General features: G+C 45.8%; 1 protein-coding gene and 1 long non-coding RNA gene across 15 annotated transcripts in view; one reads left to right on the top strand and one right to left on the bottom strand.

Annotated features, from left to right (window-relative positions):
- Positions 1-168: 168 nt before the first annotated feature.
- Positions 169-24,607, top strand: LOC138725211 (uncharacterized). 2 transcript variants are annotated; one of them, XR_011338199.1, is made up of 3 exons: positions 169-303; positions 5,829-5,928; positions 24,492-24,607. It is a non-coding gene; the product is annotated as an uncharacterized lncRNA (long non-coding RNA). The 2 variants fall into 2 exon arrangements; XR_011338198.1 differs by lacking the exon at positions 169-303 and adding an exon at positions 5,310-5,400.
- Positions 4,575-25,130, bottom strand: part of DOCK3 (dedicator of cytokinesis 3) — a 152,878-nt gene continuing 132,322 nt past the window's right edge. For 5 of the 13 annotated variants that reach the window (XM_069865810.1, XM_069865812.1, XM_069865813.1 and 2 more), the window contains 12 exons: positions 24,571-24,750; positions 23,608-23,691; positions 22,286-22,402; positions 20,937-21,058; positions 19,764-19,899; positions 19,230-19,311; positions 17,234-17,386; positions 14,204-14,322; positions 13,423-13,510; positions 10,029-10,151; positions 9,356-9,438; positions 4,575-8,945 (listed from right to left, as the gene is read on the bottom strand). In XM_069865810.1, the coding sequence (XP_069721911.1) occupies positions 8,439-8,945; positions 9,356-9,438; positions 10,029-10,151; positions 13,423-13,510; positions 14,204-14,322; positions 17,234-17,386; positions 19,230-19,311; positions 19,764-19,899; positions 20,937-21,058; positions 22,286-22,402; positions 23,608-23,691; positions 24,571-24,750 (1,794 nt within the window). In that variant the 3' untranslated portion in view covers positions 4,575-8,438. The remainder of the gene's footprint in view (positions 8,946-9,355; positions 9,439-10,028; positions 10,152-13,422; positions 13,511-14,203; positions 14,323-17,233; positions 17,387-19,229; positions 19,312-19,763; positions 19,900-20,936; positions 21,059-22,285; positions 22,403-23,607; positions 23,692-24,570; positions 24,751-25,130) is intronic. The other 8 variants (XM_069865822.1, XM_069865823.1, XM_069865811.1 and 5 more) reach the window with 7 other exon arrangements.

Genomic DNA, 25,130 nt, shown 5'->3' with positions numbered 1-25,130 from the left:
GGAGCTGGCGGGCGCTGATTGGCCGCGGGGGGCGGGGCCGGGGGCCTTCCCCGCCTCCCCCGCCGCCATCTTTGTTCAGGGCGCGGGCGCCATCTCGGAGAGGGGCGGGTTCTCTCCCCCGCCGGGGCGCCCCGCCTCTTCCCGCCGCCATTTTTCTTCAGGGCGAAGCGTCCTCGCGCGGGCGCCATCTTGCAGCGGGAGGATCCTCGCACCCGAGGGAGGCACGAGGCGGGGCCGCTCGAGGCGCTGAGGGGTCATCCCTGAACAGTCCGAGCCTTGAATTGGAGCGGGGAGAGCTCAAAGGTGAGGCTGTGCCTGGGAGTTGTGAGCTCTGAGGTGGGGCAGCTCGGAGCTGAGGTTCTACCTGTACGGCCTGTGAGTTGAGCCCAGAGTTTTTTAGGCGAGGCAGCTCAAAAGTGAGGTTTCTCCTGTACAGCCAGTGAGTTTGAGCCCTGGACTTGAGGTAGGGCAGCTCAAAAGTGAGGTTTCTCCTGTACAGCCAGTGAGTTTGAGCCCTGGATTTGAGGTAGGGCAGCTCAAAAGTGAGGTTTCTCCTGTACAGCCAGTGAGTTTGAGCCCTGGATTTGAGGTAGGGCAGCTCAAAAGTGAGGTTTTGCCTGTGCAGCCTGCAAGGGATGAGCCCTGAACTCATTGAAGCTTAAAAGTGAGGTTTTTCCTGTACAACCAGTGAGTTTGAGCCCTGGATTTGAGGTAGGGCAGCTCAAAAATGAGGTTGTGCCTGTGCAGCCTGCAAGGAATGAGCCCTGAACTCATTGAAGCTTAAAAGTGAGGTTTTACTGTACAGCCTCGGAGCTGAGCCCGAAGTGTTTGAGGTGGGGCAGCTCAAAGGTGAGGTTTTGCCTGTTACAGCCTGCGAGTTGTGAGCTCTGGACCCGTTGAGTTGGAGCAGCTCAAAGCTGAGCTGCTGCCTCTACAGGCTGTGAGTTAGAAGCTGTGAACTCTTTTAGGTGGGGCAGCTCAAAGCTGAAGTTACCCGTACCACCTGTGAGTGATGAGCTGTGAGTTTTTTAGGCGGGGCAGCCTAAAAGTGGGGTTTTATCCTGTACAGCCAGTGAGTTTGAGCCCTGGATTTGAGGTGAGCCAGCTCAAAAGTGAAGTTGTGCCTGTGCAGCCTGTGAGCGATGAGCCCTGAACTCATTGAGGTGACACAGCTTAAAAGTGAGGTTTTACCTGTACAGCCTGGGAGTTGAGCCCGAAGTTTTTTAGGCGGGTCAGCTCAGTGGTGAGGTTTTGCCTGTTACAGCCTGCAAGTTGTGAGCTCTGAACCCATTGAGTTCTCAAAGCTGAGGTGCTGCCTCTACAGCCTGTGAGTTTGAGCCTTCAGCTGGGGGTAGGATGGCTCAAAGGTGAGGTTATTCCTGTACAGCCTGCATGTTAAAAGCTCTAAACTTTTTGAGGTGGGGCAGCTCAGAGACATACAGCCTGTGAGCGATGAGCCCTGAACTCATTGAGGTGAGACATTAAAAGTGAAGTTTTACCTGTACAGCCTGGGAGTTGAGCCCCGAGCTTTTTGAGGTGGGGCAGGTCAGGGCTAAGGTTATTCCTGTACAGCCTGGGAGTTAGAGCCCTGGATCTGAGAGGGGGCAGCCTAAAAGTGATGTGCTGCCTCTACAGGCTGTGAGTTAGAAGCTGTGAACTCTTTTAGGTGGGGCAGCTCAAAGCTGAAGTTACGTGTACCACCTGTGAGGGATGAGCCCTGAGTTTTTTAGGTGGCGCAGCTGGGAAGGGAGGTTTTTCCTGTACAGCCTGCGAGTTTGAGCTCTGGATTGGAGGTAGGGTAGCTCAAAGGTGAGGCTGTGTCTATTGCAGCCTGTGAGTTAGAAGGTCTGAATTCAGTGAGGTGGGGCAGCTCAGAGCTGAGTTTGTGCCTCTACAAACTGTGAATGGCAGCTTGCTCCTGGCTTCTTGAAACACCTCCTGGGAGGGCCACTTCACCATCTCCAAGGGCCCGTGTAGACCAGCTGGGGAAAGAGCACACACCTGCTGATAGTGTCTCGTCTCGGTGTGGGGGGTTCTCTTGGCACAGAAAAATTAAGGAGGCAATTGAGCACCTGCCCGGAGCAAAGCCATGGTAGAAGTCGTGCGAGTTTTAGAATCATAGAATAGTTTTGAGTTTGAAGGGACCTCAAAGCCCATCCAGTCCCACCCCTGCCATGGGCAGAGACACCTCCCACTGGATCAGGGGCTCCAAGCCCCATCCAACCTGGCCTCGAACCCCTCCAGGGATGGGGCAGCCACCCCTGCTCTGGGCAGCTGGGCCAGGGCCTCCCCACCCTCAGCGTGAAAAAATTCCTCCTGCCCAGTCTAACTCTGCCGCTCTCCAGTTTATGTGTATCCCTATCGGGTCTCAGAGCCTTCTCTTCTCTGGGCTGAACATGCCCAGCTCGCAGCCTCCTCTGCGCCCGCCCAAAGGCTCCAGATCCTCCTTGTGTGTGTGAGGGGGGATTCCAGAGCCCACACGGGCCTGGGGGGGGACTAACAGTGGCACACTCTTGCGGATCCTTTGCATTCTTCGCATTTTAATTTTTCATTTAATTTTTTCACATTTTTTTTTTCATTTTGCAGTCTATGCATTCTTTGCCTTTTTAATTTAATTTTTTTCTGCATTTTTGTTTTCACATTTTTTGCATTTTTCGCATTTCTCTTGTTCTTTGCATTTTTCTTTTTGCATTCTTCGAATTTTTCACATTTTTCGCATACGCATTTTTTGCATTTTTATTTTTCATTTCATTTTTTTCAGTTTTGTTTTTTCATTTTTCATTCTTCACATTTTTTGCATTCTTCGCATTTTAATTTTTCATTTTTTTTCTCATTTTTGTTTTTCATTTTGCATTTTTCATTCTTTGCATTCTTCACATTTTTCGCATTCTTCGCATTCCTCACATTTTTATTTTTCATTTCATTTTTTCCGCATTTTTGGCATTTTTCTTTTTAATTTTTTCTCATTTTTCTTTTTGCATTCTTCGCATTCTTTGCATTTTTCACATTTTTCTTTTTGCATTCTTTGCATATTTTGCATTTTCCCATTTTTCGCATTTTTTAATTTCATTTTTTTCTTTTCGCATTCCTCACATTTTTCTCATTCTTCACATTTTTCGCATTTTTATTTTTAATTTCATTTTTTCTCATTTTTGTTTTTTCTTTTTGCATTCTTTGCATTCTTCGTATTTTAATTTTTCATTTCATTTTTTCCACATTTTTGTTTTCACATTTTTGTATTCTTCGCATTCTTCTCATTCTTTGCATTTTTATTTTTCTTTTCACATTCTTCGCATTTTTTTTATTTTTATTTTTCATTTTATTTTCAGTTGTTTTTTCATTTTTCATTCTTCGCATTTTTTGCATTCTTCGAATTTTTTGCATTTTAATTTTTCATTTATTTTTTTCTCATTTTTGTTTTTCATTTTGCATTTTTCATTCTTTGCATTCTTCGCATTCCTCACATTTTTACTTTTCATTTCATTTTTTCTGCATTTTTGTTCTTCGCATTTTTTGCATTTTTCTTTTTCATTTTTTGTCATTTTTCTTTTTGCATTCTTTGCATTTTTTTCATTTTTCACATTTTTCTTTTTGCATTCTTTGCGTTCTTTGCATTTCTCATTTTCACATATTTCTTTTTGCATTCTTTGCATTTTTTAATTTCATTTTATTTTTATTTTTGCATTCTTCACATTTTTCTCATTCTTCACATTTTTATTTTTAATTTCATTTTTTCTCATTTTTGTTTTTTCATTTTGCATTCTTTGCATTCTTGGCATTCTTTGCTTTCTTCATATTTTAATATTTCATTTTTTTCCACATTTTTGTTTTATTTCATATTCTTTGCATTTGTCGCATTCTTCACATTTTTATTTGTATTTCTTTCACATTTTAAATTTTTATTGTACTTTTTGCAATTTTAAGTATTTCATATATTTTCCTTTTTTCTCACTTTTATTGCTTTAGTATTTTTTTATTTTTATTTTTGCATTTTGCTTTTTTTCATTATATTTAATTTTTTCTTTTTTTCTGCCTCCCAGCCCCTTCAGTCTCACCCCCTGCACAATGGGGCAGCCAGCACTGCTCTGGGCAATGGGGCCTGGGCTCCCCCCTCCCCATGAGAACATTTCTCCCTGAGCTCTCATCCCAGTCTCCCCTCTTGCAGCTTCCAAGCCCTCTCCCCTGTCCTTTGCGTGCCCCCTGCCCAAGCTCTCCCCCCATTTCTCTCCTCTGGGCTGTTGGCTGCCTGGGCGAGGGCTCGTTCAGCGTAAGCAGGATTGTTCCTTGGGCTGGGAAGCTCGGGGGGGCTGGGAATCCCTGGTGGAAACATCTTTGGGTATTTAAGATGCATTTTGCAGCCCTCGCTCCAGTTCCTCTCTTCTCAGCGTTTGTATGTGTGTGTACTCAGTGAAAAGGGGGCTGGGCAGCCTGCGCCCCCACCAGCTGCTTGTTGTATTTTACTGCTAAGTGCTCTTTGGAAGCCGTTCCCTTGCCCCCCACTAGCCACAGGGTCCTTTTGGTTGCCACCCCTTTTCCCCACTCCTGAGGACCGCAATGAAGGGACAGCTGGACCGTTTGAATATCGGGTATTAATCTTTAATTCCACATCACAGCAGTCGGGTGAAGGGGCGCAGGAAGGAAACCCCAAACGAACGGCAGATATTTACATCTAAAATTCACACCACTTAGTTGTCGGTTCTGGAAACATGCTATCACAATATATACAATGAAGTACCTGTAGGACACTTGTACAAATTATTTTTTTCCTTTTAAATTTGATTTCCATTATAGATAGGATAGCTGTTTTCATTGTATTTTAAACATGAATACACAAAAGAGAAGTGGTTAGAGGTTTTTGCCTTTTTTTTTTTTTTTAAATAAGCACAGAATGCCAGAGGTTAAAAACACATTTACAGGGCAGAATACCAGTCAGACAGCACGATCTATACATTTTTTGCTCAATTTCCTGTACAAATACACAGCATTCAAATGAGAGTATTTACAAAGAAGCGTGATCAGAGGAAATTTTAACTATCCCATAATTTGTTTCCCAAAGGCTCTTGCTCTCTCCCACCTCCCCAGGTTTGGCCGATTCTCCCCCAGAAGGGATAACGCAATATCCCTCACCTAGAGAAGGGTAATAAGCTAAAAAGCAAACAGAGGAAAAGACAGAACAGCATCTTTGATCGCACCCAGGAATAAAACCAACCAGTGGAAAAAAATTATAGTATTCGGAGAAATTGTTTTAATTGTTTTTGGTCTACTCCTGTAATTACCTCTCAATTTTGTTTAGGATGAGGCCAGCGTGTGCACCACCCAGGGAGGGACTGGCAGCAGAATTCCAACCCTTTTCTCAGGAACACACACGCTGGTTCGTTACGCAAAGAAAACCCAGTGAAGGCAAGTACATAGTAGGTTGGAATTGGAGTTAGGTATAGATGACGAGGTCCTGTTCAAATCATCCCACTGCTGTGGTTTATAGGGGGACTCTTCAAATCCTGCTGGGCCAGCGCAACAGTGGCTGTTGCTTCCGTCTCCTCCAGGACAGAGTTTGGAGTTGCACTCTGCTCTGAGACACCCACCCTAAAGAAGTGTTAGTTGTAATGGTCACAAAATCTTAACGCTAGTGTTCGTGTCTTCTGCCCCATCTAAGGCAAGCACTGAAAAGGGAGACAGAATACTCAGTATGTATTGGAACAGAAATTTAACTCCAGAGAGGCTTAAATCTGGTAAATTCAGTGATCTGTTCAGTTCTTCCCTGTGTGGCCCTGCCGTCACCTGGGTATTTGTGTCCTTTGTGTGACTGATCTTCCAACTCCTACGAACAGATGGTGACGCCAGACTCCCCGCATGGACTCGTTGCTCTTGTACCCGAGGAGGAGAACTAGAGCTCCGGAGCTTCTCCAGCTGACTGGGACTTGGACCCAGGTTAGTTGCATTCTTGCTTTTCCAAAGCTTTATTAATAGCTGCTGTTCATTGCAGTAAGGATGCTCAGTAAAGTCACCACATCACTTTCAATCTTCCTGCCAAAAAAAACCCCAAGGGACACGGGAGATGGACTCGAATACTTAGTTCTCTTAAAAACCTTCTTCGACTGAAGAATCTCAGTCTGACTGGAGAATAGCAGATGTGAAAATATTTCGCTCATTTGTAAGGAATTACCTGGACTTACCTTTACCAAAACCGTAACTTTGAGTTGAGCTTCCGTATTAGTGTTCTTTACCAGAGAGCCATTGGGTCACGAACATGCAGGACTGTCCCAGTGGCGGAAAACTCTCCTTCCTGCTAGATACGAAACGTCCGCTATACGCCAGGTTTTATTACCATTGTCTTAATTGTGAAGGATATAATGATTACAAGCAGCCTGTGTTAATAGCAAAATAGAGGAAGCAAGAGAGACACTTGTTCCAGCCAAATGGGCCATTTAAGAAACAAATCTATAACGTAGTGGTTTTGCATGGACTGGAGTTTGAGAAAGAAAATAAACAAATCTTCTTAAAATCCCCTTCACACAACTGCCAAGTCCAGGCTCTGCACAGATCCAGGAGCTTCAGCAGCGACGTACTCTGCCCAGTCGCTATTTCAGAGGTAGTGCTAAAGGGGACCTGTAAAAGAGTGCCAGTATCCTTTTTTGCTTCTTTATGCTGTTTGTAGCAGAAACTGAGTGGCTTAGGCAAGAATTGGGTAGGAAAGTTGAGTGTTCTTCCTGTTTCTGACACTAATTGATAGGGTGGAGGTAAGTCTCTCATCAATGTGCTTCAGATTCTCCAGTGGTGAGAAAGAGGGGGCTCCGTTGCCTCCCCTCGCGTGTGCTTTGCCGTCTGCAGGAGAAGGGGCTGTGAGGAGGGTGTGGCTGGAGGAGGAACGCTGCGTGGTCAGCTAAAAACAGGGACTATTTGATACTCTCTCAAGTTCCTTGAAATATACTGAAAACTGGAATAAAAGATTTCTTACTGTTCTGTTCAAAGACCAGATCATGGCTCTGTTACCCACAGAAATTTCTCTTGGTTTGTCATGTACTGAACTAAGCAAATAGTGATTAAGAAGCTCGTACTGTCTTGACGGCTGCATAGTTCTTTTTCTGGGGTTTGGGTTTCTTTTTTCTTTAAAAGGTTCTTCAGCCCTTTCTGGAGCAGGTCAGTAACAAACGGTGTGTGTGTGGGGGGGAGGTTGATTGTATTGCTGCCTTAGGAGAAAAGAAATGAACCTTCCAGAAGAGAGAGGAAGCAGCTCCTAAAGCTTCTTTATACTTTCTAAAGAAGCAAAAGAGGAAACAAACATTTCTTCTTTACAGGTTGCCTTTAAGATCCCCGGCTCTAGGGTGCGCACTATACACTGGGCATTTCTTGCCTTTTGGTGCGTTGTGTCTCCTGTGAGGGATGGCGATGCCGTCTGCACACCAGGCGCAGTGAGGTGTGGGGAGGGGCAGAGGACAGTGTGTTAACAGGGAATGAATCTCAGCTCCCGGGTAATGGACGTCAGTGAGAATTGTGATGTTCAGCCCTGAGGCGAAGATTGTTGGATATGATGCCACCTTTTCTGGGTCCTCAACCAGCTGTGGCGCGAGAAACTCAAATTGAGTGTGGTGGTTATGGGTTTTTTTAAACTGGAATAGAAATGCTGGTGTCAACAGCCTGCCCAAAGCTGGGCACGGGAAAGGCCTACAAGTACATCGCAGCTCCAGTGGTTACTAACCCCTCTCATCCCGCGGCAGAGATGAACGGCATGATTCCAATGAGAAAGCAGGTCGGTTTCGCCAGTGAAAGCAAAATCTAAGAAATCAAACAGTACATAAAAAACAAAGGAGGCAGAGTTTGTTGGGAATGATATCTTGGGAATCAGTGCATTAGCACTGGTTAGATTGCCTCAGCACCTATGAACCAATGCAGGGAGATCACTGCACAGATATGTACAAACCCGCTCTCAAAAGAGCCAATTTCTTCTTAAATTGCCATCTTTCCACTGCCTGCAGCTCATGCACCTTCCAGCCTGACAGTTCATAGAATCCCTGATTTCAGCAATGAGCTTTCACACCTGTACAGCAGAGAAGTAAATCCCTAGTGCAACTGCTTCTACTCGTGTGCGTCTCGGAAGTGGGAGGAAAGCAGTTCCAAAATCAGCCTGCCACGTTCTGCTCCCCTTTTCCTTCTCCGCTTAAAATCCTATGGTTCAGCTTCTGCAAGTCCCAGATGATGCGGGTAAGAAAGTGCAGAAGGAATAAACCATCCACTGCGCAGAAAGTTAAAAAACATAACGGAAAGGTGTAAAAAGAAATTAAAGAGGAAAGCAGCAACCTGTCATGCTGGCCCAATTGCTTTTGTGGGCTCTGGACACAAACTTGCGGCAGTAGAAAATCGGTTTGCTGTCCTCCGAGTCCTTGTCTCTCTCCTTCGCAGTCAGACCTGGGATGACGCAAGCTGCTTACCAGGAGTTGTCCCTACTGCTCGCCGATGCCGTGCTCCCACGCTACCCTGGCCTGCTCCTCCTTTCCTCCGCTCACGGGCTGGGACGCTTTCCGATGCAACGGGCGGTGCTTGTCATCGTCTTCAATGATCATCCCCTCCTCGTTCTCCATGTTCGGCAGCCGGGTGTGGTAAGGTTTGGGGGGCAGAGCGGGAGGGTCCATGGTGTCCTGAGGAATGACTCCAGACGGAGCAGAGTGGCTTCGGCACGGCTGGGATTTGAGTGACTCTAGGACATCAGGCTCAGAGAGGCTGTACCTGACGGGGAGGTAGGGTGTCTCTAGGTCTTCATCAGTGTTCCAGGCCTGGCTGGGGACAGAATCCATGGTGTCTGTGCGAGGAGGTGGTTCAGATGAATGTCCAAAGTTACTCTCGCTCAAGGAAGAGACGCCACTGCTGGCACTGCCGGATAAAGTGGAGTTGCTTCCATCGAGACCAGACTGCGGACTGGTGGGTGAGGCCGGGATAGGATGAAGAGGGGACTGTTTGGAGAAAAACAAAACCAGGTTAGAATTGACAAAGAAGGCAACACCGCATCTTGTGTGATGTTCCCCGCTACAGCTTTCGGCAGTGATGTTAACTGTGGGGCACTCCCATGTGTGCTCAAAACATCAGTGATCATTGTTGCACACGTGCTCTCCCCTGGCTGGCGTGGAAGCATCTCTGCTGGCATCACAGAACATGATGCAGAGAAGGGAAGTGGAAGGGCCTACACCCAAGTTATTTCTACTGATACCAGCTCTGGAATAAGTTATAAGCTTTCCATGGATTTTCTCATCTGTCAGTTAAAACCAGTGTTTCTGTACCCAAGAGCTGCTTGAGGGGGGATCCTTCAGGAGCCTATTATTTTCCTTCTACATCCCTCCCTGCTTTCCTGCCTCTTCCTTTTTACCTTGCGCAATGTTCGTGCAGGCAGTGCCGGAGGAGCATCGCTGAGCTGGTGATGGAAGGCATCGAAGTGCAGCGAGTAGTGTCCTGGAATGAGACAACAATCAGAAACACAGACTCACGCTGCCTCACTGCAGCAAGACAGCTGGATATTTAGACTCTGTAAGGCCAGGATCGGCTCCAGCTGCTGGTAACTCCGCTCCAACCTAAGGCTTCTTTTCTGAGAGACAACGTGGGTTGTGCCTGTCACATCACAAAACGCTAACGAGACGTGCAGTGAAGGATTTCCACCCACCCTATCACCAAGGGTCTCATGACAAGGCAACAGGTTCATAACCAACAAACATCTGAAGTTTCATTTAATAGCTTGATAACCTTACGTTACTGCTTGACGATGGTCGGTGGCAAGAAGCCAGGTCAAGCTTCAACACTCACACACCTAATTCTTGTCCCAAAACACACACAAATTCCGTATTACCATAAGGACTGTAAAAAATTTGAAGATTCGGGGGGAAAAAATTGAGATCTTTGTCCAGTGCTAACCTAGTAGACCAGGAAAGACTTTGGAGTTCTGTTTCCAGTTGTTTTTATAGGGAAGAAAAAAAGGCTAGAGGTCAGCTTTCAGGTGGTCTAGATTTCTCTGTGCGTGACTGTGGGCCTGCTGGGCGTTTCCTTACCATGGGGCAGGCTTCGGGGAGGTACTGGTGGGGCCAAGATGCTCCCAGCGTGGGCAGACAGGAAGGGCAGCGCCTCTCTGGTTCCGCTGTCTAGGCTCCAGCTGCTGGGCGCTGCTGGCACAGCTGAAGGATTGAAACAGATTTAACTTGGATAACAGAACAGGGAGCATGGGGGCCAGGATTGGCTTTCTGGTGTGTTCTTCAGCAGTGAAGAGAGGGCCTAGCGACCTGAGGAGCGGCAGGGTTGAAGGAGTACAGAGACAGCATCTACTCTACGGTGTGTTAGGGTTAACGGCTGCTTTGTTAAGGAAGCGAGAGTTAAGTGGTCACAGCGTTAGTCTGCCTGTTTCCCCTCTGCGGCCCCCGCAGCTTGTCTCTAGCAAACCTGTACAGCTAGTACAGCTCTGCCAGGGTTTTATTTGGCAAACCAGAGACCAAGTCAAAATGAAATCTCACCGATGGAATGGTAGCTCGACCTGAGCGTGAGCTGCTCTGCTTGGTGGTAAGGGATGACAGAGGAGAAGGGTACGCATGGCAGAACCCTCTTGAAAGCCAGGAAAGCTCGTTGCTGCATTATGGTGGCCAAGTGAAGACCGACTAATGGACACGAGGGAAATTACACCTCAATCCGTTACAAAAGAAATTGCAACTTCAAAGCCCCAATCGACTAAGCTGCAGAGCTGATAAAAAATTGTGATGACAAAACATTTGAGGAGGGCAGTTTGGGCTCCTGGCATTAGAAAGTCACCTGAAGAGATCAAACCTTTGTTGATTGGAGAGAGTGTGATCTTTGTGACTTTGTTTTTTCCTAGAAATAAAAGCTGCTTCTTTCTAATAGGAACTGTTTTCAAGATCTAGAGAATTCCGTCAACCTTAAACATTATTAAGATGCACCTTCCTTTCTTCCACATGCTCTGCAAGACTTGACTCCTTCTGAGCAGACAGACATGCAGTGCGTGTTTATTTAAAAAGAGATAAGTGATTTCTTCAGAGAAGCAAAGAAAAGAGGAAAACAAACAAATTCAGTGAGCCTACCAAAGCAAACTGAGATAAACCCAGCCTTTTCCATCTTCAGTTTGGAAAATGACAGCCTGGAGAAATACGCATGGAGTTTGACATCTGAGGAGGGTTTCTCCTTAATTAAAAAAGCCTGCAGGCATTTTTGGTGCCTTTCTTTTCTAAAATGACTTTGAAAGATTTCTTTTGTGTCTTCAGTAGCATGAATGCAGGCTCCCCAAGACCTAAAATTCCCTAAAGTAACAAAGGTAACAAAGTGACAGACTAAAGGAAACCCCTAAAAATACAAAAGTAAACGTTTTTAAAGAAACGCCCTCAAACAGAGAAAGGTGCACAAAGAAGAAAGGAAGGATCTTGACAGAGAACAAGCTCAAGCCAGGGGCTGCATCTCAATGCAGGCAAAGTGGCCTCAGGTGAATTTTCTGAGCACCCCATCTCACCCTCACCCCGGCCAGCTCCGACGCACACAACTGTGATCGGTGTCAGGAGACTAAATCAGAGGGACAAGATGCAGAATGATGCCAGCTAGGCTGAGCTCTCCAGCATCAGGCGGAAAGGACAGAACAAAATCTGGTTTCCCTGGCCTGTAAAATGATTGCTGTGTTGGTTGCTTTGGTTTTTTAGACACTAAGATGCAGTAGAAGAACGTGAATAAGAAGTGTATGCTTTCTTGGTGCTCCCTTGTTCATGGCCTTTGGAGTATTTAGGAGTGCTGGAAAGCATCCTGAGGTGAGATGATTTTCAAGGTCGGCTGCTACCTGTTAAGGCCAGTGTTTTATCCAAAACGCTCCAGGGAGGAACCTCCCCAGGGAGCTCCCAGTGCTCTGTCCTAGCCCATCTCTCTTCCCACAAGCGTGTTCACTGGCTTAGTCGCCAAGTTTAATTAGCAGGGAAGCTGCCTTTGAACTGTTCTGCTCCGGGCGACTGATGTCACCGTGCTGTCAATGAGAATTACTGAGCAGAGCTTCTGCCACGGCACGGAAGGGGATGAGTGAATTCCCCGCACACAGCTGTTAACAAAGCCTGAGGCAGATGGCATCCTGACTCACAAAGAATGATGTGGGTCTAAGGGCTACAAAAAAAGCCTGTGACTGCATTTATGCTGAAGGGTTGGGATTCCTGTCACACCATCCCCTAAGAGCAAGTCCTGAACATCATCTGGATCTTCCACAGCTCCCCTGGGGGTCTGGAGGGGATCCTGCCTTTAGTCCCCTCCTTTTCATGCAGCATCCTACACTCTTGCACAATAGGGCCCACAAAATTTCAAGTGTTTTTCCTAGACAGACAATAAATATTTATCTCCCTTCCTCCTCCAGATCCTTCTCCTGTTCAGTATAAAGATCTCATCTCGGTGATGCGTTCAGCTCCAGGATGGAGCTCTTGATCCCTCACACCCTGCTCTTTACTCTGGTGTCATCATTCGTTATTGTCATCAAGTCCTCGTTCTGCCATTGGTTCAGAACCGTGCACTGGCTTTCGGTCTCAATCTGGGCTGCTCTGCAAGGCTCTCACCTTGTTGTATTCTGATTTATTAGAAATTTTAAAACAAAATCAGTGTTGGGCACAGTTTAGTTCAGGCACAGCTCCTGAAACACCGAAGTTGAATGGAATGCATTGTGTAGGTTGGCATAGAGAACTTCGATGTTTTTTCCTGGCCTTAAAAAAATTCTTCTAAGATACCATTTGTCCTAGCCACACACACAACTTGCTCGCTTAGGCAGCCTCCTCATCTCAGATTTTGGCTCATGAATTTTGCCTGCTCCTGCTGCCTGTCAGACCATTTGTTGAGCCCATCGTTATGTGCACGGCTCCCCTTTCACAAGCTGCTCCTTTTCTCTTACAACAAACTCCCTCTCTCTCTTCTTTCATGTTTTTTCTGCAGGGGGCTCTGCCTTTCTTTTTGCCAAGCAGTGAGTTAAAAAAGCATACGTTCCTACTGATAAATGCAAACAAACACCTCAGAGAGGGATTACAAGAAACGTTAATATTTTGAACACTAAATGCACACTGAAAACAGCAGCACAGCTCATGATGACACACACAGCCCAAACGGTGCCCTCCTTGCTCAGGTAACTCCTTGTCTGCTGCCTTGGGGGGTTCCTTGAGGAAGGCTGCAGGATTCATTTCAATAACAAAATGCTAAACGCAGAAGGCTTTCTGAAATAGAGAGGTTTGCATAACTCCACCCTTCTGTGAATGATCCGAAATGACTACAGGTTGGCACAAGGCCCAGTTAATTAAACTGTTAATTAAACAAATGCGAGAGAATGCACTCTGCCAGGAAATGCAGCAGCCCGTTGGTTACTCGCTGTAGCAGGACCAGAGTAATAATATTTTTGAATATTTTACCATGCATGCTAAGTAGGAAGAAGAGTACCTTTCTCAGCCACAGACAGGTTGGGATCACTGCAAGGTTTGCACGGTCCGATCATTTGCTGCATCAAGGCGCGCTGGAAATTTGGAGGCTACAGGAGAAGAAAGCACAGAAAAGCAAAAAAACAAAGATGTCACAGAGCAGCTGGTGCAGAACCTGAGGCCGTTTACTTTTTTTAAGCAAAGGAGGTTTAACTAAAACTCATGGGAACTTGATGCTGTGTCTCCAGAACTAAGTGTGCCCGCTCCGAGATGGGCTCACTCCGGAGACTCCAGAAGTGCCTGCCAGGCCAGATAGAAGCGCTCCCATGTCGGCACAGCCTGCATCTTTCAGTCTGTCCAGAGGAGGGAGCAGATACAGGCACAGATTGGTTAGAGACCCTGCCTAAGGATATTGTTTCAGCCTCTTGTGGTTTTTGATCCCTCTGGAAATCACCATAAAGCTCTTCACAATCAGTTTTGAGGCTCAACTGCAGGGTGGCAGTGATTCTAGAATGGGTACTTAAAACAGTGTGAGTGCTTGCGGTGGACCGGGGCTCACAGGATGAAGAGTCCGTTTCCACAGCCCATATCTGCAGGTTTAACAGTCGTTACCGTTTGGATCACTTGGCTAGGAAAGCGGGTGGCTCTAGGGACCAGTTAGCATGAAATGTTCTGCATTGCCTCTGAAAATCATCCCAGGTAAGTTGTTTTGCTTTCCAAAAATAAAAAGGGAAGGCAAGGACAGTAAAAACGGTCCCAGTTTCAGGTGGTTGAACTGACGTAAAAGAAGTGACACCTGGTACCTGTCCATTTTCCATGATGGCTGCGGGATACATGGCGCTGCTGGGCCGGTCCCGGTGGGCTGGCAGTAACATCATCATCTCCCGAGAGTGGCGGTACTTATCTGGTAGAGAGGGAGAGCCTGTAAACAAGTGAGAACAATCACGTACACGTGACAAACAACAGCCATGTCTCTGCATGCCCGGGGATCTCAGTCCTCCTTTGCAATTTGTTCAGACGGACGAGCTTACAGGACTCAAGAAAACACGGTGCCGAGCCCACTAAGCAGCTGAGTGTTGGCCAGGTACAGAGCATGAGGGGGGATTGCAGCGGGTGTGTTCTCTACCCTGCGAGATGTACCAGGTATGGTACGAACCAGCTCTGCCTCCCTGGCTGGACAGTGCAGAGTGCCTCCTCTTAATAGAAACACACCCTGGGCAGCTGTGGCTGAGCTGCACGGCACCTACTGCTCCCTCGCCCCAGAAACTCTTGTGAGGTTACAAAAATGCTGTAAAATTGTGCATTTTAGCTCTGAATGTGGAGGAAACGGATAAAAGCTGGAGACAGACCATTCAGTTAAAGCAGGAAGCTACATCCTCAGTTCTGGTAGAGAATATCTGAGGTGGTGCCGTTTAGTGGGCGAAACGTGGGTTAGCTTCCTCGTTGTTAAAGCATAAAAACTCCAATAATTAACAGAATTTTCTGTAAATGTAGGTGGCTTTTTGCTTATAACGCCGCTGGGTGATGTTTGGCTACTCCTGAGCGTGTTACATACCGAGGCACTTAATGACAACGGGATGTTTACCAGTGCTCAGCTACACAGTAGGAATATGCGTGACTGAACAATTAGTTATCTGTGCAGCTGTCACTTAAGATATTTGGGTATTTAATGTAAACAGCTGCCTGGCACATGGAATTATTTGGGACTTGTGTCCTTTAGGACGAGTGCCACCTAACAATATTGCCTTCTGATATGCACCAGCTGGCAATGGCCTTGCCAGAGTTATTGCCATCAGTGTCTTCCTACAGTCTGACACTACAGACACAGGCATCCCTGGGGATGCACAATACTAGGCAGGAATCGATGTTGTGAAGCTGCTGGAGTGAGCTTTAATTTGCACTGATTATTTGATTGCGTCACAAACACGCACTTAACAGATGGCAGCACACAGCGCATCACAGAGCCATGCCGGCTTTCGGGGAATACATGCCCCCTGCTGCAAACTTTCCACAACCACACACGTCACCTGGACAGCACTCCAACGTATGAGCAGAGGCACGGGTGCTGGTTAATGCAGCTCTTACCCCAGCGAAAGCAAACATGCAGTTTTGGGGACTGATATTCAGCACACAGTGGAAGGAACAATGTGTCCAGCAGAATGCAGGATAAGGTCCTACAATTGCAATGATTCCATCCGTGGTGGCAGATCCCACCTTAATCCACACCCCACACCCCCACCATCAACAGCTGCCAAGTATCTGCATTCTAGTTCCGAACTCATTTTCTCCCCAGACATAGAACAGAAACATAATTAGACAACAGTATTCGCTCTTACGTAAAACATCAGCTTGGAAAACACAGCGTGAACACTTTATGCTGAGTCTTTTACTCACTCATCACAGATAGTCCTGTTTCTGCATGACAAATGCAAGGATGCTGAACTTCTAGGCGTGCCCAGAACTACATCACAGCCCAGCCTACACTGTAAACTCCTCCCTTTTATTTATCTTGTCATCCTCCTTCTTTTATAGCCAAGATGCAGAGCACCTCTAGGTGTCAGCAGTTTACAGGGGAGACGTTTCCACAGACCGGGCATTGCATGACCTGAAAAACCCCACACGTGCTGTGGGGGGTGGCAGAAAACAGCTCTGCTGCTGGGTCCCCTGAATTTGTAAATGACAGGAATCCAAACAGAATTAAGCACTGACACCTCTGAGTTATGGGCAGCAAGAGGAGTGGCTCTCACTAAAGGTTCATTAATGATCGGGGTCGCATCTCTGGACAGACACAGTGCACAATCACCAAGGGTCCTGGGCGGGACTGGCCAAACTTGAAAAACAAAATCAAAAAGAGCTTTTACAAGCTACTAGAGCAGCCAGTGGCCACGTAAAATGCTGCAGTGTGTCTTGGGGCTTATTCCTTCTAGCTTGTAGCTTGGTACACTTGATGTGTGCAGCACTGTACCTACTGTTCATGAGGAAAGAAAACCTGTGCCAAAGGCAGAGGCTGTTTTTTAATGACTGAAGCTTTAATCTACTTGTGACAAGTATTAGTTTTAAGGAATGAAACAGAATCAATGTAGTTAAATGGAGGGACTGGGAACGTCTGTATCGTTAGCAACAGAATCAGATAATTCTGGCTGTACTCCCATTACAAGTCTTTTAAGACTTTTGTTTAAGTTGTGTATATTATGACTAGGGTAAGGTTTGCTGCTTTAACCTGCTCTCCGGTGACACAGTTAACGCATTCATCTGCTGTCCTGACGACTGTCCTTTTAAAATGCTGGTTTGATGACTTTATTATTTTTTTTGGACAAGCCTGATCATTCACTTGCATTGGTGTCTTAAAACATTCATGAAAGGGTAATTTTTAGGAAGTGGAGAATTAGAAATAAGGTTTAATTTCTGCTGGATCCTTACTACACACGGCCACGGCTCTTGTGGTCGCTAGGGGACTGGTCAGTATTATGAAGGCTCCGTCTCCTCAGGGCAGCACGAGCAGCTGTGCTTCAGGAAGGGCTCTGCAGTTCCACAGGGAAGGTGGTGCAAGTACCCGGATAACCTGAAAGCGGGTTTTCACCTCTACATTAATGTTTGAATCCATGAGGGAAGCATTTGAACATCTGACAGAAACCTAGAAATCCTTGCTAACCATGCTCTGGTTAAGCCACAGGTGACAAAGATACAGGGTCCATAAATTTAGGCAGCCTGTAAGAACTGGCCTTTGTTTACTTCCCCCCATTTGTAGCATCGTGACTATCGTCTCCTTGTTGGCAGTCTCAGCAGAAAGGCCAAGGGTTGGATGGGTCACGGTGACTGAACTATCCTCTCACCTCTAGAGGTGGTCCCTCCAGGACAGAGATGAGGCACATTGGAGGGGATAGCGTGGGGAAGCTTGCACGGCTGCCGCCCATACTGTATCTGCTCTGTGGGGAAATAGAGGGCTTCAGCCTCCAGTGTTGTCAGTCCAGCACCTTTCACCAGCACTAAATTAAAAAAAATATAAATAAATACCAAAAAAAAAAGGGATAGAGGTGCATCGGCAGAGCTGCACACACAACGCTGTGAAGTACCTTCCTCCAGCCAGCGAGACTGCTCTCTCATTTTCACGAGCATCAAATTCACCCAATTCAAAAACAAAACAAAAGGAAAGAATCACCAAGGAGGAAACCAAAGCTGCATTACCAGAGTGGAGCCTAAATGTGAGGGCTTTTTCTCGCTGCAAACACCTCCATTCCAGCCAGCGGTGTGGGACTAACCAGAACAGCGACTCGCACGCTGTGAAACACAGCGAGCATCCGGGACGTCGTCAGAAGCGAAATCCCATCGTGTCTGACTGCTGTGCTTCTCTGCCTTAAAACTGACCAAAACCAGACAAGCAGAAATGCTGCTTTGTGGGCCACCCCAACGCGACAGTGCGTGCAGAACAAAAGAGTTCAACATACACCCCAAATCATTCCTTCTCTTATAGTTTCCTCCCCTGTGGCTGTTCCTGTGCCTGGGTCTCATCCCTGGGAGGTGCTGTTGGCTCAGCCATCAGCCGGATCCTCATCCCTTTGGTTTCTAAGCAACAGCAAAGAACGCAGCAGGGAGGGAAGCTGGTGATGCTGTGCAGTCACCAAGCTCAGGCAGACAGTCACAGCCTGTCACTGCCAGCACTGCACTTTTAAAAGGGAAAAGAGCCACCAAGCTCCCTAAGATCTCCCAAAGATTCAGAGCTCACATGCCAGCTGACGCACATCCAGTTAAGGACGTCCTCCTGGCATCATAGCACTGGATTCGGTTCCAGCTTCATCTGGTTACTTTACTATTTGAATTGTCATTATTTTCCTTGCAGCCCTTGGTAATCAGTGAAGCTATTTGCCTCTACTGAAGACGTCCACTTCTCACCTTTCTACTCCACCCAGTCCTTCAATCCAACCCCTTTGCTGTGTCTGCGCCATAACAACAGCCAGTCAACTAAGAATTTACTGCAAGATTGAGCAAAAAAATCAGCTCTCTTTGCTGTCTGTCCGTGTCCCCCTTGTACAGGAAAGAGGGGCAAAACCGACCCATCAGCCTCTCTCTCCAATTATATCCTGGGTACCTTCTTGAGACATCTGTGAGAAGAATTGTAGGAATTTGTGAACCTGCAACTGAGAATCCAGAATGAGAGGAAAAATAAACTTGAGCAGCAGTTACCAAAGACAGGAGATTGCATGGAGCGGTTTCTCTTCAGCTCTGAGGCTTGGGAAGAAAACGATTAACAATATCCTGACCAGCTACTGTAACAGCAAAGGCAACTCGAGTACCCCTAGAGTCTAGTTTTACATATTCCCTCTCTTGAAGCGTTTCCCAGCAGGGAAGCCCCGTTTTAACTCCAGTATTTAAAATTCCTATCTTTCAGCAATCACCAAAGCCTGTACGCTTTTGTAGACACACATTTCTGCTAAACTGCCTCAAGTTCTTTTTTGTGCCCTAATTTCATTAAACATCTAAAATTACTTTTCTGCCTTTGTCTTTGCAACCTCCCTCTTTTAAGCACTGTTACAAAGACTATTCTTGTTTTCCTCTAGATTGCTCGCCACAATTCTGTGGTGGAACAATGAGAGAATCATTATGAAATTCAACTGCCTGAAACCAGCATGTATCAGTGATATATTCAAAATACTGCTGAAAAAAAACAATTAAATCAATTTCTGGAGAATCAAAACCATTTTTTTTGAGCAATAATCTTTGCAGAAACATTCACAGTGCAGGACAGCTTTCACCAGGAAGTCAAGAGGCTGCCAGGTTTGGGGACTGCCTGCAGCTCCAATTAACCCTCCATTCGGGTCCATCCGTTCTTACCTCGAGCACTGGAAGGGGCAGAGTTAATCATCTGGGACGGTGCCGAGTGAGTAGAGCTCAGGCTTGATGTGGAAGGGCTAGCCTGGGGTGAGGATAAAACACAGATGTTGGTGACTGAGCCTCGGAACCGGGGGTTGGGGGAAACACGCTGCGGGAGGCAGAGCAGTCAGCAAGAAAACGGAGCGGATCAGTGCATGAGGCATTTACCTGACTCAGATCCCCCTGTGCGGCCTCTGTCTAGGAAGCAGCTTCAGCACAAGCCACTGCTGATCTGCGCTCAGGACTGCGGCACGTGTTCCCCCTCCCACAAAGGAAGAACAACGCTAACTGCATGTTAACGGGTCAGATAAATTACACACCACCTCGAATCTCACTTTCTGAAAGCAGCAGCACGACTCTGGACCACAGCATCAACTCTCCCTGTACAAATACAGGCAATTTCTTCCCGGAGGAAGCCTGGCTGAATTACTCCTCCTAAGCATAAACCTCCAGAGCCATTCCGAACATCTGCTCCTGGCCGTGCGGGAGCTGTACCTGCATGTGGTACATATCCTCGGCCGTCTCCCCCACAGAACTGTCCGTCAGGATCACCAGGTTTCCCGTTTCGCTGGAAGTGTGGGACGACAGGGAGGAGGACGAGTGTCGGACTGAACCAAGCATGTTCAGTGGGCTGGAATAAAACCAGAGACAGAACAAGGGCACCATTATTGTTTGAACCTGTGTTTTGATTTGTGAAGCCTCATTTTTTCCAAGCTAGTAAGTACCTACAAGTTAGCTGCTGCTTTAGGTCACCTCTAGATGTCAAACACTTTTGCAAATCAGGCTGAACAAGCTCAAACAAATCCCTAAGTGCGAGTAAATATGAAAGAAGCGACAGTAAGGTCACATGTAAGACAACATAGTATGTAGGATGGTGAACTTCAGCGTCTGAAGCCACATTAACATCACATCATGATCACCAAGAGAAATAAGCACGGGCAAACAATTAAAATTTCATATTTCAGTGACATTCCTGTCACTGTTTTTCATACTGGCATGGTGGTGTATGTTTTCAAATAAGCAGTTGTGGCTGGATACAAACTCACTTGTTTTGTCCTGAAAATACCAATTTTTATCCTCAGCCAATATCTCAGTTTTTAATAGATGGGTATTCAGTTTGAATAAGCATCCAATTCTCAGATGGTTCTGTGAAGGCTGAGCCATCTTGGGGTGTTCTGATCAAGTCGCCTTGGCAGCTTTTCATATATTTGGGTTCTGATTTGAGCAGAATTATTAAAAAAAATGATGTGAACGCTTTTTGATCCTTAAATGGGGACAAACTGAGTTGAGTTCTAAACCACGAAACAACATTTTCCTTCTGTGGTATGTAACGAGCCATTTACTTGCTCCTTGCATAACAGGAGAAGATGGAACTTCCAAGGTCAGATTGAATCTGGAGATCTGAGTGGCAGATGTGTGTTCCTGCCTCTACAGTAAATAAGGCGATGGAACAACACATGGAGCTGCTCAGCACTTGCTGCAAACCAGACTTCTCAACTTCTTGATTCAAATTTGCAATCAAACTTGAATTATTAGCACTGCATGAAGACGAAACACATGTCTGCCCAAAATCCTTCTGCAGTACTACTACCTGCTGCTTAGATCCTCAAATCCTAATGCAACACTGCGCAGAGATTCTGGGTATTGCAGGAGGAAAGAACACGGTACCTGTGTCGATGCACCAGCTTTAAGCTCTCCGGGCTCATGGGTCCATGTGAAACCAGCACATTGCTGCGTGGTGTACTCGATCCAGAGCAGGCTGGACTCAGCTTATCCAGACCAGGTAACTCCTGCAAAAGAAACGTACATCATAGAATCACCAAGTTGGAAAAGACCTCTTGGATCATTGAGTCCAACCATTCCTATCTGCCCCAAAACCGTGTCCCTGAGCCCCTCGTCTATACGTCTTTAGAACACCTCCAGGGACGGGGACTCAACCACTTCCCTGGGCAGCCTCTGCCAGTGCCTGACGACCCTTTCTGTGAAAAATTTCTTTCTGATATCTAGTCTGAACCTCCCCTGGTGGAGCTTGAGGCCATTCCCTCTTGTCCTGTCCCCTGTCCCTTGGGAGAAGAGCCCAGCTCCCTCCTCTCCACAACCTCCTTTCAGGTAGTTGTAGAGAGCAATGAGGTCTCCCCTCAGCCTCCTCTCCCCTAGGCTAAAGAACCCCAGCTCTCTCAGCCACTCCTCTTGCTCTCCAGCCCCCTCACCAGCTTAGCTCCTTAGAGCATAAATACTCCAGTTGGAAAGTGAGGTGCTAACACACACATTTCAAATAGTTCTTTTATATGATAGAAAGATATTCTTCAGGTCCAGCTGTCACAGAACACTGAAGTAAGCACAGCACACAGGAAACACGGAATCGTTCTTCGAGGGAAGTGTTTTTACTTGTGGTATATTAACGGGTGGTGGGAACCACGCTCTGGAGGCAGCTCCATGGGCTATCCAGGAACTACAGACCAGAACAGGATGCTCTGGCTGCCACGGATGCCTAAAGGAACCAGCAGAAATCCCTGCTGCTGTGGTTCAGTAGTGGACAGGTACAGTTGGACTCTATGATCTCAAAGGTCTTTTTCAACCAAACAATTCTATGACTCTATAATATAAAACCACTTCTGGTGGGCCTAATCCACACCACGCTACGCCAAATCCTGGCAGTTCTTTCAAAGAGCTCAACATCTAACTCATTCTGTTCATCCTTCTTCCTCTGTTTTATATCATTTTCTGCTATGCAAGACAGTAATTGAAAATGGAGCTTTACAGTTGTCTTGTGGTAAAACAACGTACAAATATTGAAAATTCTAACTTAGATTTAAAGCTGAGCTAACAGACTTCCTAGGGCTGCCTTCTTGCACAAAACCCAAGAATTCTTTTGGCAATTTGGCAGTCCAGTAGGTTCAAGGAATGCTGCATCATCCCAGATCTTTTGCACTGGCAAAAGACACCTCCCTGCAATGGACAGAGGTTTAGTCATAACTCTGAATGCTTCCAAGTGGGAAAAGGGACCATTGGCTTACGTGGTACAGACTGGATCGCATCATCTGGAACTGGTCTATCAGTTTCTTATGCAGGGGCCGCATTTCTGGGTGGACGAATTTCTCATGAACTGCCAGACCCACTCCTAAGACGTGTACCTGTTAGAAAGAAAGCAGCACATCACAAACCAAATAATTCCCATCTAAGGGATGAGGAAGTCTGTTCATTTACCAGACTGCTGGTAATTAAGCAAGCCGAGGAGACCTGGCAGCTTTGTATTACTTCAGCAAGCACTTTAACTGTGAGACACGTACGCCTATGTCACGTTGGATTACTTTGTTAAGAGATAACTGTAAAAAATTACCAGATTGATTCTCTCTCACAGATAATTCATTGAGACAAAGAAAATTCCTTCCCCTCAGTGTCAGAGTCAGGGTCAAAGATGCCAAGAGAGATTTCTAAAAGGAGTTTCTGTTAATTGAGCTGAAAAGCAGCAGTGTGGCACTTATTGTCACTCCTTCTGTTGCTCATTATTTATTTTTAGAGGTCGCTTTTTCAAAGGTCAAACATATAATATTAGTGATTAGATGAGATTATATAGGCTCTCAGATGAAAGAAAACAGTAGTGATAGCAGGCTTGCAATGTATAGAATTCCCTACATGATCCAAAGGCTCTACAAATAATAACTAATTAATCTTCAAACACACTCTTGAGGATTGAAGGGAGATAAGCATTATCTGCATTTTACAGATGGGAAATCTGAAATGCAGCTAAGTGATTTGTTGAAGGAACAGGCCCAGTGGCTCTATTCAGACTTGGACACGTCGTTTGACAGGGTATATCTTGCCAAACTTTCAGTTAAGATAGATACAAATTTCTGATTTCACCCAGTTAACTTTATCTACCAAGATGCTTCATGGAGCCACTAAGGAAAAATACAACTGCAGATAATATAAATAGGCATTAAGTTTTCCTTTGCAGCTCTGTCAGGTTAATCTCAAGTCTGACCTGGGCTGGCCTGACTGATTATCTTTGAAATTTACTGGGAAGGCATAATTCAAAATTCCAAAATTGAACAGCAGGCTTGATATGTAGCAAGGTGTCTATTGGATCATAAATGCAGACAACAAAACTCATGTACTGTTAGCTGAGCTTCACCTCCCCTCACCTCCCATAGGGCAAATGGCTTGTTCATTAATTCCTTGGCCACCTCCCCTACTATTTTTTGTTTAAATGTACTTTAGATCTCCTGCTCTAGAACTCGTGGCTTCTGAGCGAGTCAGTTGGATCTGCGAAGTGTAGACTGACTGCTGATGAATCCAGACACTGCAGCAATGTTCTTCTGCATCTGAAAATCAGTACCTGTTCCTGCATGAGTTCCTTGAGCTGTGTGATCTTCTCTGCGTCGCCAGGGTGCTTTGTGATATAATCTTTATCGAAAAAGGCCTGTAGGGGGAAGAAAAAAGAAAAGAAAAATACTGGGAGATACTTCATCATACCTTGGTGTCAGAGGATGAGAGGAAATGGTCCAGACACCCTAGGAAAACTAAATATACTGAGCTAACTGAATATAACTAAATATACTGAGCAGCAACGTTATCGTTTTTAGCACTCTGGGGCTCGTGTAAAGCTACAGCATGGTTTCAGCAACCTAGAGGATTCTGTTCAGTCACAAATCTGATCAGATTTCCCCCCGTGACAGCGGTGAGCAATAGCACTGAGTCTTGTATCAGCCAGTTACTTGAATTTGATACAGTTCCCTTCATATAACTACCTCAAGTTAAAGGAATTAAGTGAGTAAAATGGTAACTATTGAAAGGATGATGGGAGTTGTCTTCACAGCTCTGCAGAGAAGACATTCCACCCCCCTGACCACTGCTGCTTCTTTTAAGTGTCTCACCCTACACTTATCTTTTGCAATGCAGACCTTAAGTAACCGCTTGCTAAAGATGATGCTGATAACATACCGCACAGAACATTACTCCAGGGCTACAGTGAGTCTGAAACTAGGCTAGCAGAGATAATTGCTTGAGGTAGCATGAATTAGCAGCTTTCCTGATTACTTGGGCAAGCCAAGTTTCAGTCTTGAGAAACCCATAATTGTACCTGCTTCAGTGTGAGATTCCCAACTCCACATTTGGATCCTCCCATTGACGTGTGGCTATGCCAGCACTGATGCAAAATAACCAAGCAGGGGTATCGCCTCGTATTTAGATAACGTGCATGAAAATTTCTTATCTTATTAGGTCACGCTGTCTTTGAAACAGAAATGGAAAGGAAACTGAAAAAAGACGGTACTAAATCAAGAAGCAAAGCCAGACTTACCTCCTGGTATCGTGCAATTCCACCATTAACCGCTGCATCAATCACTCCGTTCAGACACATGCTGAGAAGATTAATGTTCCCATGCATTTGTTTATGCTGGTACTGGCTTATCAGCGTTCTCAGCTCCTGGTTTTTGTTTTCAACCACTTGAATGGCATTTTCCAAAGGACTTACTTCAACCTCAAAGGCAATAAAACATACTTTAATTCCATGGACACTTCACTGAGATTTATTATCTTCCTTGTAATGAAATGATGCTCTAGGACCGCTCAGTGATCTCTCTTAAGTTTTCACTGCTCTGTAGAAAATTAGCTACATGAACAAACTTTACGGTTGGCAGTGCTATATTTCAGCTCACTGAGCTGCGATAACTTCCTTCTGTATAACAAAGGGATGGCAACAATGCAATTACTCCATCTTTTTGTCCCCGAGTCCATTATACTGTCATGTTCCCTCATCTAATTCCCCTGGTTACATTCAGCAGTTACTTAGACTAAGTGGTGGAAAAAGGACATAGTTAATCCTTGGTAAACTTGATCACTTTAAACCACAAGATTTCA

Source organism: Phaenicophaeus curvirostris, chromosome 11, assembly GCF_032191515.1.
Source record: "Phaenicophaeus curvirostris isolate KB17595 chromosome 11, BPBGC_Pcur_1.0, whole genome shotgun sequence".
Taxonomy (NCBI): domain Eukaryota; kingdom Metazoa; phylum Chordata; class Aves; order Cuculiformes; family Cuculidae; genus Phaenicophaeus; species Phaenicophaeus curvirostris.
Note: the sequence above shows the minus strand (reverse complement) of the source record. Positions and strands in the feature narration are given on the sequence as shown.